The 14,014-nt window shown below is 42.2% G+C and overlaps 2 protein-coding genes across 7 annotated transcripts; one reads left to right on the top strand and one right to left on the bottom strand.

Moving 5' to 3' along the window:
• Positions 1–628: 628 nt before the first annotated feature.
• On the bottom strand, positions 629–12,591 carry gpbp1l1 (GC-rich promoter binding protein 1-like 1). Of its 4 annotated transcripts, none has more exons than XM_032532499.1 (12): positions 12,349–12,591; positions 9,152–10,393; positions 8,600–8,714; positions 7,361–7,490; positions 4,318–4,646; positions 3,304–3,379; positions 3,012–3,208; positions 2,745–2,888; positions 2,076–2,228; positions 1,596–1,720; positions 1,323–1,425; positions 629–1,236 (listed from the first exon to the last, which is right to left on the bottom strand). In XM_032532499.1, the coding sequence occupies exons 3-12, from the start codon at positions 8,657–8,659 to the stop codon at positions 1,066–1,068; spliced, it is 1,488 nt and encodes a 495-aa protein (XP_032388390.1). In that variant the 5' UTR covers positions 8,660–8,714; positions 9,152–10,393; positions 12,349–12,591; the 3' UTR covers positions 629–1,065. The 4 variants fall into 4 exon arrangements, with proteins under 4 accessions (XP_032388390.1, XP_032388389.1, XP_032388391.1 ...); XM_032532498.1 differs by having other exon boundaries at positions 12,299–12,404; XM_032532500.1 differs by having other exon boundaries at positions 12,084–12,352.
• On the top strand, positions 11,628–13,982 carry LOC116699771 (transmembrane protein 69-like). Of its 3 annotated transcripts, none has more exons than XM_032532514.1 (3): positions 11,628–12,073; positions 13,018–13,063; positions 13,202–13,982. In XM_032532514.1, the coding sequence occupies exon 3, from the start codon at positions 13,210–13,212 to the stop codon at positions 13,900–13,902; it is 693 nt and encodes a 230-aa protein (XP_032388405.1). In that variant the 5' UTR covers positions 11,628–12,073; positions 13,018–13,063; positions 13,202–13,209; the 3' UTR covers positions 13,903–13,982. The 3 variants fall into 3 exon arrangements, with proteins under 3 accessions (XP_032388405.1, XP_032388403.1, XP_032388404.1); XM_032532512.1 differs by lacking the exon at positions 11,628–12,073 and adding an exon at positions 12,650–12,860; XM_032532513.1 differs by lacking the exon at positions 11,628–12,073 and adding an exon at positions 12,693–12,849.
• The last annotated feature ends 32 nt before the right edge of the window (positions 13,983–14,014 follow it).

Below are 14,014 nucleotides of genomic sequence, written 5' to 3'. Positions count from 1 at the left end.
ATACAGTACATTAAATTAAGCCATCGTTAATGGTAGTAACATCTATGCTTTTGCTACTACAAGTCAAAATGTATGCACTTTAGGCACATAATGAAAAAAGAAACTGCTTATCTGCATATTTTTTGTAAAAACAAAATGTACCATTTCTGTAAGTAGCTTTTTCCGCTTACACAATCTTTTGAAATTGAATAAATACAAGCAATTGATGAAAATCAGCATGACGTTGCCTCTTTACCTTTAAAACATTTAATTTGCAAATTTTGTTTTGCCAAACCCAATTAGTTTTTTTTGTGCAGAAATATTTTACTACTACTTAATTCCAGAACTATGAGACACGTCTCTTTAAAACTACAACCCCCCCGTAGCAAGTCAAAACAGACACCAGTTCTATTCAGCACTAATAAAAAATATTTAAGTAGGAAGAAACAGTTGTGTGTTGTTCTTGGCAGGACAGAACATAGCGACATCTTTAGAAAGTGCTGCATTTTAGTGAAAATTCATTATCTTGTCACTCAGACTGATAAGAGTCAAGAATTTGCCTACAAGGCAGTGTGGGATCAATGTGGAATTTTAAAACAGTTCTAGACATAGTAAATTACATGTTGACTCAAACACCACAGAAGTCAGATTCATATTGAAACATATCAGCTTGTCAGGAACAAATTTTTATTAATATCATTAATGTGTCATCAGCATCATCAATGAAATGAGTTAGTCTGTTTAAAGCAGAATCAAGTGTGCATTCATTGCCCTTCTTTTCTTGAACACGTCAGTTCCACAAAAGCGAAGAAGAAAAAGGAAGGTGGGGAGAAGGGTCAAAGAGGGCAGGGACTGCAGTGAAGGAGGAAACGCAGGGAAAACGACGTCTGGCGGAGCAGGAATCTCCCCCTTCACTGGGATATGATTGGTTTTTCCCTTGTGCAAGAATGACAACAAAAAAATCAAAACAAAAGAAATTCAAAATGGTGCTCTAAAAACAAAGATGAGAGAGAAAGAGGGGGATTGCTTGCTGGGATGTTGTGTTGTTGTTGTTGTTGTTGTTGTTTTTTGTTCCATAAAGCCACGTTAGGATTTGATGCAGTCGTCGTCGTCAGAGGTCTGGCTGCTGCTACTGGTTTCGGACTCGGAGCCCTCCTCGACGTTTGCCTCCGCTACACTCCTCCAGGGGGTGAAGTGGAGGGTCACACCCCGCGCCCTTGGGAGAGCCCCATTCCTCTGCATGCCGTTCCTCTTCAACTGGTCAAAGGACACAGACAATAGTGTGTCAATAATATACAGAGGAGTTACCAAAACGGACATTAGCTGCTTCACTGAGTGCTCACCTGTTCAGTTTTAGTCTGGAACTCTCGCAGCTCGTCCTCCGTCAGAGGCAGAAAGTTGTCATCATTTTCTGGGTACTCCTGCCATCCCATGGACTTCAGCAACCTACAAAAGGATAGGCATTTTCTGCTTATTGTTTTGTGTTGTGTGTGTGTGTGTGTGTGTGTGTGTGTGTGTGTGTGTGTGTGTGTGTGTGGTGTGTGTGTGTGGTGTGTGTGTGTGTGTGTGTGTGTGTGTGTGTGTGTTGTCAAACAAGGCGGTCAGCGGTGTCCTACCTGTGCTCTGCCTCCAGGGAGCTGGACAGGTGGTCAGTGTCCGAGTCACTGAGGGAATAGGACAGACCATTCTCGTGGCAGACTTCCTCGCTGTAGGCTTTGGGCTCTGGGGTGCTGCTTTCACCTGAGAATATTCACACACACACAACACACTTCAAAAAAATTCTGACAGTCAAAAGTGAAGCTAACTGATTAAACAAAGCCAACATGTCTATATTTCTTTTGGCATTTTTAGCACTTAACTTTTCAGAATTTCCTGTACCTTTCCTGTAACTCTCCTTTATGTGCAGACAAAAAAAAAAATACTGACTCTCAACTGGAACATTACAAAATTCAACAAGGGAATTGTACTTGCAAATCATTAATAGGTCACAATTTGACAGTCCACTCCACAAAATGGAAATCTTTTGATCTCTGTCATTACCTGTAACTAATGCGCTGTGTGACAACCTGGGAAAATTAGGCCAAACTGCCGCCTACCTCTCCTGATGTTCCGGGGCTGCTGCTCGTCAGCTCTCCGGGGCCCTCGTCCTTCAGAGCTCGCAGGAACTCACTCTTACGGTCCGGACCACGGCGCATCAGCTTCAGCCTCGACGGGGCAATGTCTATGGGAGGAGTCGTGCTGGAAGGGTGCTGTAGGTGTGACGGTGCCACAGGGAGAAGAGAGGGAGCGGAAGAAGAAGAAGCCATAAAAAGAAGAAGAAAAAAAAAAAAGAGGTAACAATTATTTTTTCCAACAGAGACGCCAATTTATCAGCTATAACATCTCTCTGCCCAGTAACATTTTCATATTAGGAAACCAGCTGAATGTATGCAGTTATAAAAAAAACTATTGGATCAAAGCAAGCATTTGCAGAGATGCTTTCAGTGTTACTTTCTGATGTTTTTGAACATTAGTTTTTACTGTACATACACTGCTCCATAAGTAAATTTCATGTGCACATGTGAGTAAACATTTCAGTCACAAGCCACACCAACACATAATTACTATGTTTAGATAAAACCTGTGATTTACTCACACAGTCACGCGTGCAGCCATATGAGCTCAACACAGACTGCTACACTGGAAGTGCATCATGTTGGGTATGGAAAATCCCAAAATGTTGTAACATGACGTTACTTATTCGTCTTTTTCCCCACTGTCCTCACCTCTTTCGGGGTGTTGTGCTGTGGTGCACTGACTGGGGTGCTGGGCTTGGCTGCAGAGACGGGACTGGTGAAGACTGAATCTCGGCCTGGCATGTGAAGGCCAGATTTCGTGATCTCTCTACCACCGGATTTCCACTGGGTGCTCTGGGAAGAACAAGAAAAAAAAAAGAGGACATACGAGTGTCAGTCACAAAAAGAGAGAACTGCCTCCATCAGAGCAGAGCACCTACATAGCTGGTATTGTTGAAATAATTTGACACGTCCTACTTTGGTGGGGGCCACAGCGGGCTTTGGGACCAGGTTCTTGTAGATGCTGGAGCCTGCAATGGGAGCTTTGTTTCCGTTGGTGGACAAGTTGCCAGCAGTGGCAAACCCCGCAGAGAAGGCTGTGCTGGAGTCCTCCTTGGAAACCTTCTTGATAACCAGCATTTTGGACACCATCTGTTTGCCATTAGGGGGGTTTTCTGGAACATAATCAGTGATAAAACGTTACAATGTTGAAGAGGAGAAACAGATCTTATTCAAGAATTGAAATCCAATGTGGACTGGGAGCTCATACCCCACACTCCGGCATGGGGAGCCACTGCTCGCATCTGAGTCCCAGGCTTTCCAGTTGTTTCAGGGTTGAGGGAAGGCTAGAAAGATAAAACATCTGCATTAAATACCTTAGCATTAGGGCTGCGCGATATGAGGAAATTACCTAATTGCGATCATTTTGACTGATATTGCAATATGAGTCATATGAGTCATTTTTTTTTCTGTAGTCTGTAGGACACAAATTTGTAGGCTGGGACGTCTCTGCAGCACCACAATACTTCATTCTGAATGGTTTGACACATATTTTGCCTCCAACAAAAAATTGGGCCCCATCTGCGACATTGTGCACCCCCTGCAATTTGGATATTGCCATCCTCCATATTTTGATTTGGATAAAATTGCAATTACTTGTGCAGCCCGAAGTAGCATTACAATTTTGTATTTTCAAGTTATGTTGACATCCAAGAATTTGAGCCTGTTGTTGCTGACGGAATTAACCCTGATGGGTCAGTGGAGGGAAACTCTGGTGATGCATAATACTCATAATATTTACATTTGGTATCAGAAGGTAAATATGGGGGAAAAAAACGGAAAATTAAAAAGTTTCCGGCAATAGTTTTAAGGTCAGGTGCAGTGTGAACAACAACAATCTTAAAAAAACAGTCTAGCTCCAGAGCTGACTGCATTCTGAACATTTATTAAAACAATCCAAATAGCTTTGCCATTGACTCAAAGTGTTCCTTCAACAGAGCTCTGTCATTGGGCTGCTCCATTACAGAAAAATATCATAATCACGATTATTGTTGGTCAATATTGAAATCACGATGTTTAACACAATTACTAAGTGACTTTTAGAAAGATGGTGCAATTATTCAACTTAAATTTAATCGTTTTTTCTTGATTACTCAATTTTTCTGATCATTTGGAACCAAAATTGTAATCACAATTAAAATGACGGCTAATTGCACAGCCCTACTTTGTCATAAAGAGCTATGTAAAGCTCAGTAGCATGTTTAGGAAGACCCAGTGTACTCACAAAGTCCTCTTCCACGAACTTCAGCTTATCGTCCTTGGCATCTTTGCGTTCCTCTTTGGGGAACTTGTCCTGGTACGCGGTGCCCTTGCGGGGATGGAAGTTACCATTGCGCTGCCGGTGCCCCGTCTGCCTGTCCCTGTCGACTCCTACCCGTTTGGGGTGGCGTCCCTGGTGGTGGTGGCCGTCCTGGGCACCCCGCGGCGCTCCGTGCCAGCTGGGTGTTTCCTTCCAACAGGAGCCCCCTGCCAGCCCACCATGCCCTCCTTTGGCCACCCCCGAGTCCACAGAGTCATGCCTCAGAAGTAGAGAGGGCTGCTGCCATCCATCACCTTGAGAGAAAATATTTATATAAATATATAATATGTAGATAGTGTATATAACAAGCGTTATGCTTTCCGATAGCTGAAAACCAAGGCTATGTGGCTTTGACAGATAGATCTGTTAGGTTTCCCTTTCTGAAATAACATTTTTGATGGCTCAGCCCATGGCACTGAAAACAACTAGGCAACATCACAGCCTACACCTACAGTAGCTTCCTCTGAAGCACCTACACGATACAGAAACTACTGAGTGAAGGGTTAAGGCAAGCACACTTCCCAGCCAATATCCTAAAATGAAATTAAACTAGCCGTTATGTCCAAATTACTAGAAGAGACATGTCAGATTTATTTCAACATGTCTGACAGGCACAGCACACCAAAATCAAGTAGACGCACATAAAGCTGCCTTTCTGCTTTCCAAAGCTGAGGGCAGCGCAAAACGTGAGTCAAGGCAAAGTGAAGGACAACGGTGAGACAGCACTGGGACTGTAGGTGGAATGGGCATAGAACCTGTCAGACAGGAAGCTTAACTGACTCAAGGTTACTGCTTGGACACAGGACTGAAATTTGCCATTGCACTTGAATGCATCCTGGTGGTACAACTGATCACCACAACAGTATCATTCATCCAGAACAACGCTGCAGAAACTGAGACAAAAACACTGAATGGAACCTTGAGATTTCACCAAAACACAGCTGCTCGGTGGCTCATCAGCATCAATTTCACAAAGGACTAGATGAGCAACAATGAATTGCCATTTTAAAATTGGCACCATATGTTTTTAGTTCAACCGCATGCTTACACATCAGCAGAGCACTGTCTAAGTGGAGTGTACAGAGTAGACACTGATCTGTATATTGATGAAACCTAATAATGTACATAATCTAGAAAGCAAGGACAGATGGTTTGAATGAGTGTGTATGGGAGGCGGTATAATTCATGTAAAAGTATTCCTCAAAAAAGGGGACAAGATTCCAACGCCACCTGTAACACCACTGTCTTCTCAGCAGGTGGCCTCAATTATGTCCTCTTTCAGCAAAGGTTTGCCGCTTCATCACACAATGAAAGTCCGGCAGAATTATTTTACAAATTTGGCATAAGTGATTTAATGTTTGAAACATACCCTGCCTGAAAGCCTTTTTTTTTTTTAAAAAAAAAAAAAAAGGGTACACACCATTTAATTAGTCTCCATTACTACTCCTGTCAATGTGTTAACAACTAACCATGACCAGCTTTGACAAAAAACTTGAATGTTCAACTTTAGTATCCGTCCTTAAAAACAACCACCTTAGGAGGTGGTTTGAGAAGCATTCTAGCCAGATGGTGAAAAGGTTTAAGTGCATCTGTCTTTCAAAATGCACATGTAATCTTTACTCCTCCTGCAATAACATGAGTAAACTGTCTGATTTTCTTGTGACATCCATGACCTGTCTGTTGTTTTTCAGTGCTTAAGGTACACCGAAATTAGCCTTTTTACTCTGGCTCATTAAAGCATACTTGCATTGATCTACACATACGATCAAAAGCCCCTACACACCCGCAACCCACTGTTGGAGGTTATCTGATTAAACCTCTTGACGAGAGACCACATGCGCCTACATCCAGGCAAAACACTAAGGTGCAAGACAAAAAAAGACTTAATTGCAGGGTACAGAGGAGGTCTGAGGAAGATCTTATAGATCAAAACATTTATGTAAAAGACAAATAAATTATTCATTTGGAGCCTAGTCTAGCATTGCCACCTTCTTCCACAGTGCTGCGGAGGAAGGTCTGGCTAGTCCACACAGCATGCCGGCATGGGAGAATAACGTGCTCTGGTTTATTGCCATGTCTTCAAACCAATCACAATTGTCTCAATAGCCTCAGGAACAAACTTGTTTTGGGGGAACATGTGTACATGCAAAGGTTGTTTTAGTCATGCAACAGAAGACTCAGACTGGACAGATCTGAAAATCCAGAGCTGTCTGGATTTACCCTGCAGAGATCTGAGGAGCAGTTAACCATAGTCCTCAAATCGACAGGAGTTTAAAATGCCAACACAGAGAAAGCGGAAGGTAACGGCCATCCGGCCGAAATGAAAGACATCCGGCAGCATTTCCAGCACCTTAGCAATCCCGGAAGTGGAATGTCGTGGATATAGACTAGGTCTGGCTACACCACTCATCTATTCTGCAATAGGAAACATTTCAAGGTCAAGGTAACTTTATTGTCCCCGAGGGGCAATTGTTTATACAGCCTGCAGACAGACATAAGGACAAGACACACAACAATACAGCAAAACATGACATCCCACAGTATCTAAAACACAATAGTGAATAAAATACATTTTAAAACAGGTCTCTTTTTGCTTTGGCACTGGTTTGCATTTCTTTAAACCAATGACACCCATTCTGGGAAGCACCAAACACCTGATGCAGCAACAGTGCCCTTGCAAAATACACAGCAGAGATGGTGGAAGGTGAGGGACATCCCTGATGCAAGGCTTTATCCCAGCACTGTTCACCCTTTGAGCCAGACTATTTGGAGCCTAACAGTGTGCAGACCTTTTTTGTGCCCTGTTATTAGACCTCTTCTCAGGACTGTGTTCATACGCTAGAACAAGCACTACAGTGTTAAAAGCTTCAGTTACTGAACTCTGTTTTGGTTTCATTCATTTTGCTCATGCTTTCCCTTACGTAATAACAATGACAGGGTTTAAAAGGTAACTGTTCTTAACGGTTACCTGCTGGAGCACGCAGGGAGCCGTTGTTAAAGAAGCCATCAGAGGAGTTGTGGCGACGGCGGCTTACAGCAGCTCTGCTGTCTCTGTGGTGGTGGGGCTCACCTTGTTTCTCAAGGTTGGCAGCAGGGGACTGGATGAGGACAGAAAGGGGAAAAAGGTCAGATAAAGTGGACTCTACACTGAGATGGACAATGAATCACACATGTCTCTTCCAGGAGAAAACTGACAACACAAAGGAACAGAAAATTACATAAACCTTAGACCATCTTTCAGTGCTGGCTAATAACTGAAGACCTATGCCATTGAGGCAAAGTCGTGTCAGCAGGACAGTGACTGTGGACTTGTTTGTCAGTCTTGACTCTTGATTTCCCAGAATTGCCATTTGGCTGGGAAACTTCCTGACTGACAGATACACTGAGCTCCGGACGGGAGAGAAAATTCACAAAATAAGATGAAAAGTGAGACCACTCTACACTTTACTTTTACTTTCAAGAGGCTCTATTTTTGGATTAGAATTTGTTTTCTGTCATACAATATTTATTCTAAGTTACAGCTTTGTTCGAGACCCTTAACTTCAAGCCCAGATTATGTCCGTCAATTAAAATAACTCTTGTGTTGCTTCTGTGAATTGCTGTCTATCCTGTTGGGAGTCAATCGGGGCATTTGTGGGTAAGAATAAAGGGTGTGGTAAGTCGGACAGTCTGGGACAACGTGACCATAGGCCACCAGGTGAGTAAACAGTCTAATCAATGCTTATGATTTCTGGTTTTATTTGTGATCCTCCGCTGAACTACAGCAAGCCAGCCAAAAAGCCAGCAATTTGTCACCAACATTTTTTTAAGCCACTGCAGATTTATTAATGTTTGGATGCAAAAAAAAAAAAAAAAATAATCACAAAACCCCATCCATGAAATCCTCCACCTGTACGTTAACTTGTCGATTTATCTTAACTAAATGGTTACTTTCTTCCATCATCAGTCTTTATTATGAAGGTAGGATGATATGAATGTTTCCTTTTTACCATGCGTGACCCTCACGCCGCCTCACAACCGAATGATAATTTTGATTGCTGGTTACATGATTGGCCACTGCAGCGCAACGTTGGGTTGCGTTTCTCCAGAAGTTGAGTCAGTCTCAACTTTTTGTCACACCGTCGGACAGCGTACACAGGCAGTGTGAATGCAGGTTTAGGTGTACAGATGCACATTCAGATGATATACATTCAGTATACACACAAACCTTGACAGGCTGGGGAGTGGAGAAGTTAAGCCAGGCAGGGACAAAGTCATGCTGCGCCATTTAGGTCCAGTGTTTCCGGTCAGTGGATCGAGGCATCAAACCTCATGGCCAGGATCTAAGAAATGAAATGGCACAACAGGAATTACATCTTTTAAAAAGTTCAGATTCAACTTTTTCAAGCCCAGAAACATGGATCAAATTCCCTTTTACACCAACATGAATCTTTGGATTTTATGTAATAATTTTAACAGCAGTTATTTAGAAATTCACTTAGTCTCCCTCAAAAGCCAAACAAGAGTCCTGTTCTTAGCAGAAAACCACAAAGCTCAACTTGCTGCAGCTGTACCTGTGAAGCAGACAGTCTGAATGGATGTGCAACTTGTCAGGCTTAATTGTGCTCAACTTTCTAATTTTACTTTCAAAACACCTGCTACCAGAAAAATGTTGACAAATGACTTGTAAAAGGACCACACTAATGCAATTGACTTCATAGATATGAAGTCCATGCATGTTTGCAGTAACCAAGTCAGTCAGGTAACACGTTATCATTACCCCAGAGTCTGTGGCTCTGAAGTCCTCTGCCTCCTCTCTCGGTCCGGCTGGGCTCGGTTCCTCAGGCCTGTTGGCACTGATCACAGAGTGTGTGCACTGACAGATGAGGAGCAGCACACCAACAACCCTCTCTCCACCTCCTCCAGGAAAGCGCAGCCCCTTTCCCCAGAGGCCGATCGCTTCGTCCAGGGTGAAACACTGGGAGATGGGTCAAAAGGTCGCAGGAATGATCTTGAATGGTAATCCAGAGAACTGGCGATGCAGGAAGTAGATTTTAAAGCAGAAGTACAGAGGCCTACGAAGGACCAATTCTCCTTCTTGAACTGGATTCCCAAAAAGCTCCTTTGCAGGTCACGTCGCTAATGAATTGCAAGTGCTACTGTTCCAGTCCAGGTAATCGCCTAGACAGACTTAATCCTTCACCAATTCATTTGTGCCATTTGCTCTTATTGTCAGGAGTAAGACTCAATACCTGATTGGACTTTATACTGAATGGCAAAATGAATTGATCTGACAAACATGGACAGCAGATTGCGTAGCAGTTCCACTTTGACACCAGATGAGGGAAGACAGACAGGTGTTGTCCTGCCACACTGCGTGCCAGTATGTTTTTATGTCGACTCACCTTTTACCGAATCATTTTAAGTTCTGCCTAAACGCATGCAGAAAAGAAAGAGGTTGAAGGACAGTCTTTTATTGGCAATGGAGGTCACTGAGAACTACGGCTCACCTCATTAAACTGATGAAAAAGACTAAGTTTGAAGAAAGATAATGCTCAAAAAAGGTTCAAAGTCACATGACAATGAAGGAAGTAAAACCCAATGTTACATTGCCTTCATTTTCAGTTTTGGTTAGTGAAATAGAGATGCTGCTGCATGATGCATTCTAATGCCGTTCTTAGCTTTATAGTTTTAATATCACATTTGTAAGATGCCCATTTAATTATCTGTGGCTTTCTGATTAAAGCACATATAGGGTATGGCTCTGATTTCATAGATATGCAAGCTCAAAAGCTAAACAAAAATCTTCCACAAGTCAAAAGGTCTTTGCACCATGAGATACACAAGAGTCCTTTGACAACAATCAAACTTGTCCAAAAAGAAATCCGTAAAACAGCTCAATCAACTTCTTTTTTCTCAGTTGAAAAATAGCATGTGTCCAAAATTTGTCAAGACGGTCTTTCCTTCCCTTCTTTAATGAAGTTTCAGCAGTGCAGTTTTCTTGCTGAGGGTTCACTGGTATCTGCAGACGAACACACAGGAATTGCATTAAACAGAAACAGCCTTAGATTTAGAAAAAGCATCTCAAAGTTCCAGTTTTAAAAATTCACAACTGCTTACATTCAGTGTCTAGTTTATTTGGTACACTTAGCTTAAATAATACAAATGAATACACAAGTTCTGCAAAAAAGTCCTACCTATATGAAACTTAAACATTCAGTTTTTGATAAAACTGTTTAAGAGAGGTGTCGTTTCGACTGCATGCTTATTATCGGAAGCTGTGTTGGTGGTGCTGTTGAATTTTATTGTAAAGTGTTTCCACTTTTTTTTAGTAAACCCTTATTGATATAAATGGGGTGGACAAATCACCAATCAAAATATATGTATAAAAAAATAAAATAACTCACCCCCAGTAAAACGCAACATAATGTAACAGCACCACAAACTACAGCTGCCAAAATAACAATAAAGTTAAATCAATCCCTATCTGTCACACACACTGCAGAGCTGTTGTATTAGACTTGACTTAACTGGCAACTGAGAATACAGAGAAATTAAGCCAAAATCTCCCTTAATACCTTCATACCTGTGTTAATGTGAATAGCAAAGGGGTATGTCAGACATTATGAAAGATGCTCATCCTTCACTGAATGCCGTTATTGAACCCCAAAATAGCTTACGATTCAAGAGACAACCAATGGCTTAAAAGAAAACTGCTTTTGACATTTCAAATACATTTTGAGAGGTACGAGAGAAAAGGAATGATTCATTTTTCTGAGACCATTCCATGCTGAAAAGCTGATTCTTTTATAAAAACTGTGACGGCTTTGGTATATGAAATATTTAGAACAGTGTAAAAATAACTGACACGTTCTTCCTCGCTACTTCTCCAAAAGACTGCTGCGCATCTAAACATGCCAGGTAGCGAGTGTATTTAAAACGGAGACTTACAACCTCAAACAGCGGTTCTTCAGTCCTACACCTTGTTCAACGATGCAACAGAATACACCTCGTATTCTATTGCATCGTCTTCAAACTGATGGGAAAATGAATCCCGGTATGCACAAAACTCAGAGCTACCATGGTTAACGTATTCCCACGGAACTATTACATAACAGCTCAACATCAATGAGTTTGCCACTGACTCAGGCTACAATGTTCACCACAGACATGTAACGTTACTTCACTGTGTAACAATACTCGGACAAATGACCGCAGCGCATTATTTTGTTAAATACCCAGGTTAACATTAGTATACACTGTGGGAAACCCACATGTCCACAAACACCGCAGCAGACCGAATCAACACACGGTAACGTAACATGCACGTTTCACCAAGCTAACTAGCTGAGTAATGTTGTGGGTTAAAGTGCTTAGAAATAAATTAAGACGCAACGCGAACGCAGTGTTAGCTAAATAGTCAATGCTAATTACTAACTGATAACGTTATTAGATCTGTCCTAACTCTGCTGCTAGCTAACTCTGCTTAGTTAGCTAGCTAAGTAAGGTTAACGTTAGCGTAGCATTCTTAGCTATTAGCTGGCGTTACCCAACCTGTTAAGTGACGATAGCCAACAAAACCTGCTAGGTAGTTGAAATGAATTAATACGACGAGGGGACTAAGCAAAGTAAGCATGTTTTGAATATGCTCACGGGGACTGGAACAGCCTATTTGAGCAGTCGTCACATACATACAATAGAGGTAAACAGACCTGGCTTCGTTGGAACAACACACTTTCAAAATGGCTACCTTAGCAGCGGCAGCACACATTCATCAGCTTGCTAAGAGCTAGCGAGCTAACTTGCAGTGTTTTAAAACGATACCGTGTACCTTCACCTAAGCGACACAGCCTCTAATAAATAACGATTCAAGTATATATAGAATCTGAATACATTAACAAGATTGCACTTTTTCTCAATGACTTACTTCTTTGCTAATGCACTATTGATGTTTGTTTGGGTTTTCGGATGGCTTACCACTGGCGCTGCACTGAGGGATTCAGCCTCAATGATGCTACGTTCAAGATCTGTCGCAATTTTGCAGCCTTACGAGGGCCCGCAGTGTTTTTAAAGTTAAACGACTTAACAATCAGCATTTTTAAAATCATTTTCTATTTAAATATAACATGTCCACGTCTTAAATTATGAAATGCTATTTTTTGGTTCTTTAAAATATATATATATCTTAGAAAACGGTATTGTAGCACGTTTAGTGGGATTTTGCCCTCTTGAATACAACTTAATACCTTCCCCGCCACTCACAGCCAAATCAGTCGATATCAGAACCCAGTCAGTTTGAGCAGCTTTGGTTTGAGCGAGCCAGTCTATGGAGACAGACATTTAATCGAGCACCGATAGAAAGGCAGCCTGCAAACGACCTTTAGTTTAGCTAGTTAACGTTAACTTTGTAACCACTAACTCATTGTAATTGTGCCTGCAGTGACCGTGGCGAACCACTGAACGACAAACGTTCACAGGGTAACGTTTAGGTAACAGCAACGTCTGTGTTTTATTGGTTGTTACAGTAGAATGGCAATGTATTGCATCAGGTTGAAAGAATGTTATGCTAGCTGTTTGGTACAACTCCAGTGTGCTTGTTCTATGGGGCGTTTTTTGTATTACTTACAGATAACGTGTCTTTTTCAGATTGAAAATGATTAGATTTGCATCTGGAAGACGCATACTTTCTTGGGTAAGACAAAGAAAATTTGACTGTTTATCAGTGCAACGTATTTGCCAATAAATACAGTAGAAGGATACTATGTGCCAGAATTATTTAACAATAAGACGTCATCATGTTTTTTCGCACTTCTATGATTATTGTTCTCAGGTTCCAGTATGGAGATATCTTCTACAAGAGCACCAAACTACACAGCGGAAGCTCAGCTGCAGTTTCACTCTCAATCCTCCTCAGTGTTAATGCCATTCAGACGAACTCCCATCAACAGGTTGTTGAGCATCAGGCCCGTGAGCTGGCCTGCCTCACGTCTCTGCCACAGGGATTCACGAGGCACCTCAGAGAAAGGCAACAGTAAAGAGGGTTTCAGTTTGAGGGCCCTCACCCAGGCTCCCAAACCAGCTCTTTACCTTGGTTTCTCTGGGCTCATGCCTTTCCTGTCTGCACCTCTCCTGATGGCTGCCACGCAGTCCTTTTACCCTGAATTGGCATATGCTCAAGTGGTCTACGGAGCCTCTATAGTCTCCTTCCTTGGAGGTGCCCGCTGGGGGTTTGCAATCCCTGCCGGCAGTCCTGCTCAGCCTGACTGGATGAACTTGGGCAACAGTGTGGTGCCTTCACTTCTGGCCTGGCTGGCACTGCTCTGCAGGGACAATATTGCAGAGGGAGCCCTGGTAGTACTTATGGGACTGGGTCTCTCTCTTCACTATGACCTGACCCTGCTGCCTGGCTACCCCAACTGGTTCAAAGTCATGCGAACTCTCCTCACTCTGGTCGCCACCTTCTCACTGGTGGCTACCCTGACAATTAAAAAATTCTGCGCTGAGAAGAATATCAAACAGATTTATAACTAATTTAAGACGACAGTTTGTACTTTGAGCCACAAGGACTCAATAAAAATGTAAAATTAAATGCAGATGTGCAGACAGTCTTAGTTTGTTCCCACTGTACACCAACACATCTTTT

Source organism: Etheostoma spectabile, chromosome 12, assembly GCF_008692095.1.
Source record: "Etheostoma spectabile isolate EspeVRDwgs_2016 chromosome 12, UIUC_Espe_1.0, whole genome shotgun sequence".
NCBI classification, from domain to species: Eukaryota; Metazoa; Chordata; class Actinopteri; order Perciformes; family Percidae; genus Etheostoma; species Etheostoma spectabile.
The sequence above is the reverse complement of the archived record's forward strand: the minus strand, read 5'-3'. Positions and strand labels throughout refer to the sequence as shown.

Bases quoted from the DNA above. Each gene is read 5' to 3' on its own strand.
- LOC116699771 (XM_032532514.1), top strand. From the start codon at position 13,210: ATGGAGATATCTTCTACAAGAGCACCAAACTACACAGCGGAAGCTCAG.
- gpbp1l1 (XM_032532499.1), bottom strand. From the start codon at position 8,659: ATGGCGCAGCATGACTTTGTCCCTGCCTGGCTTAACTTCTCCACTCCC. The intron at 4,647-7,360 runs GTAACCGTTAAG...TTTTCTCTCAAG, and splicing joins CTCCCTGCGTGCTCCAGCAG to GTGATGGATGGCAGCAGCCC. The intron at 1,426-1,595 runs GTAGGACACCGC...ATCCTTTTGTAG, and splicing joins TCCCTGGAGGCAGAGCACAG to GTTGCTGAAGTCCATGGGAT.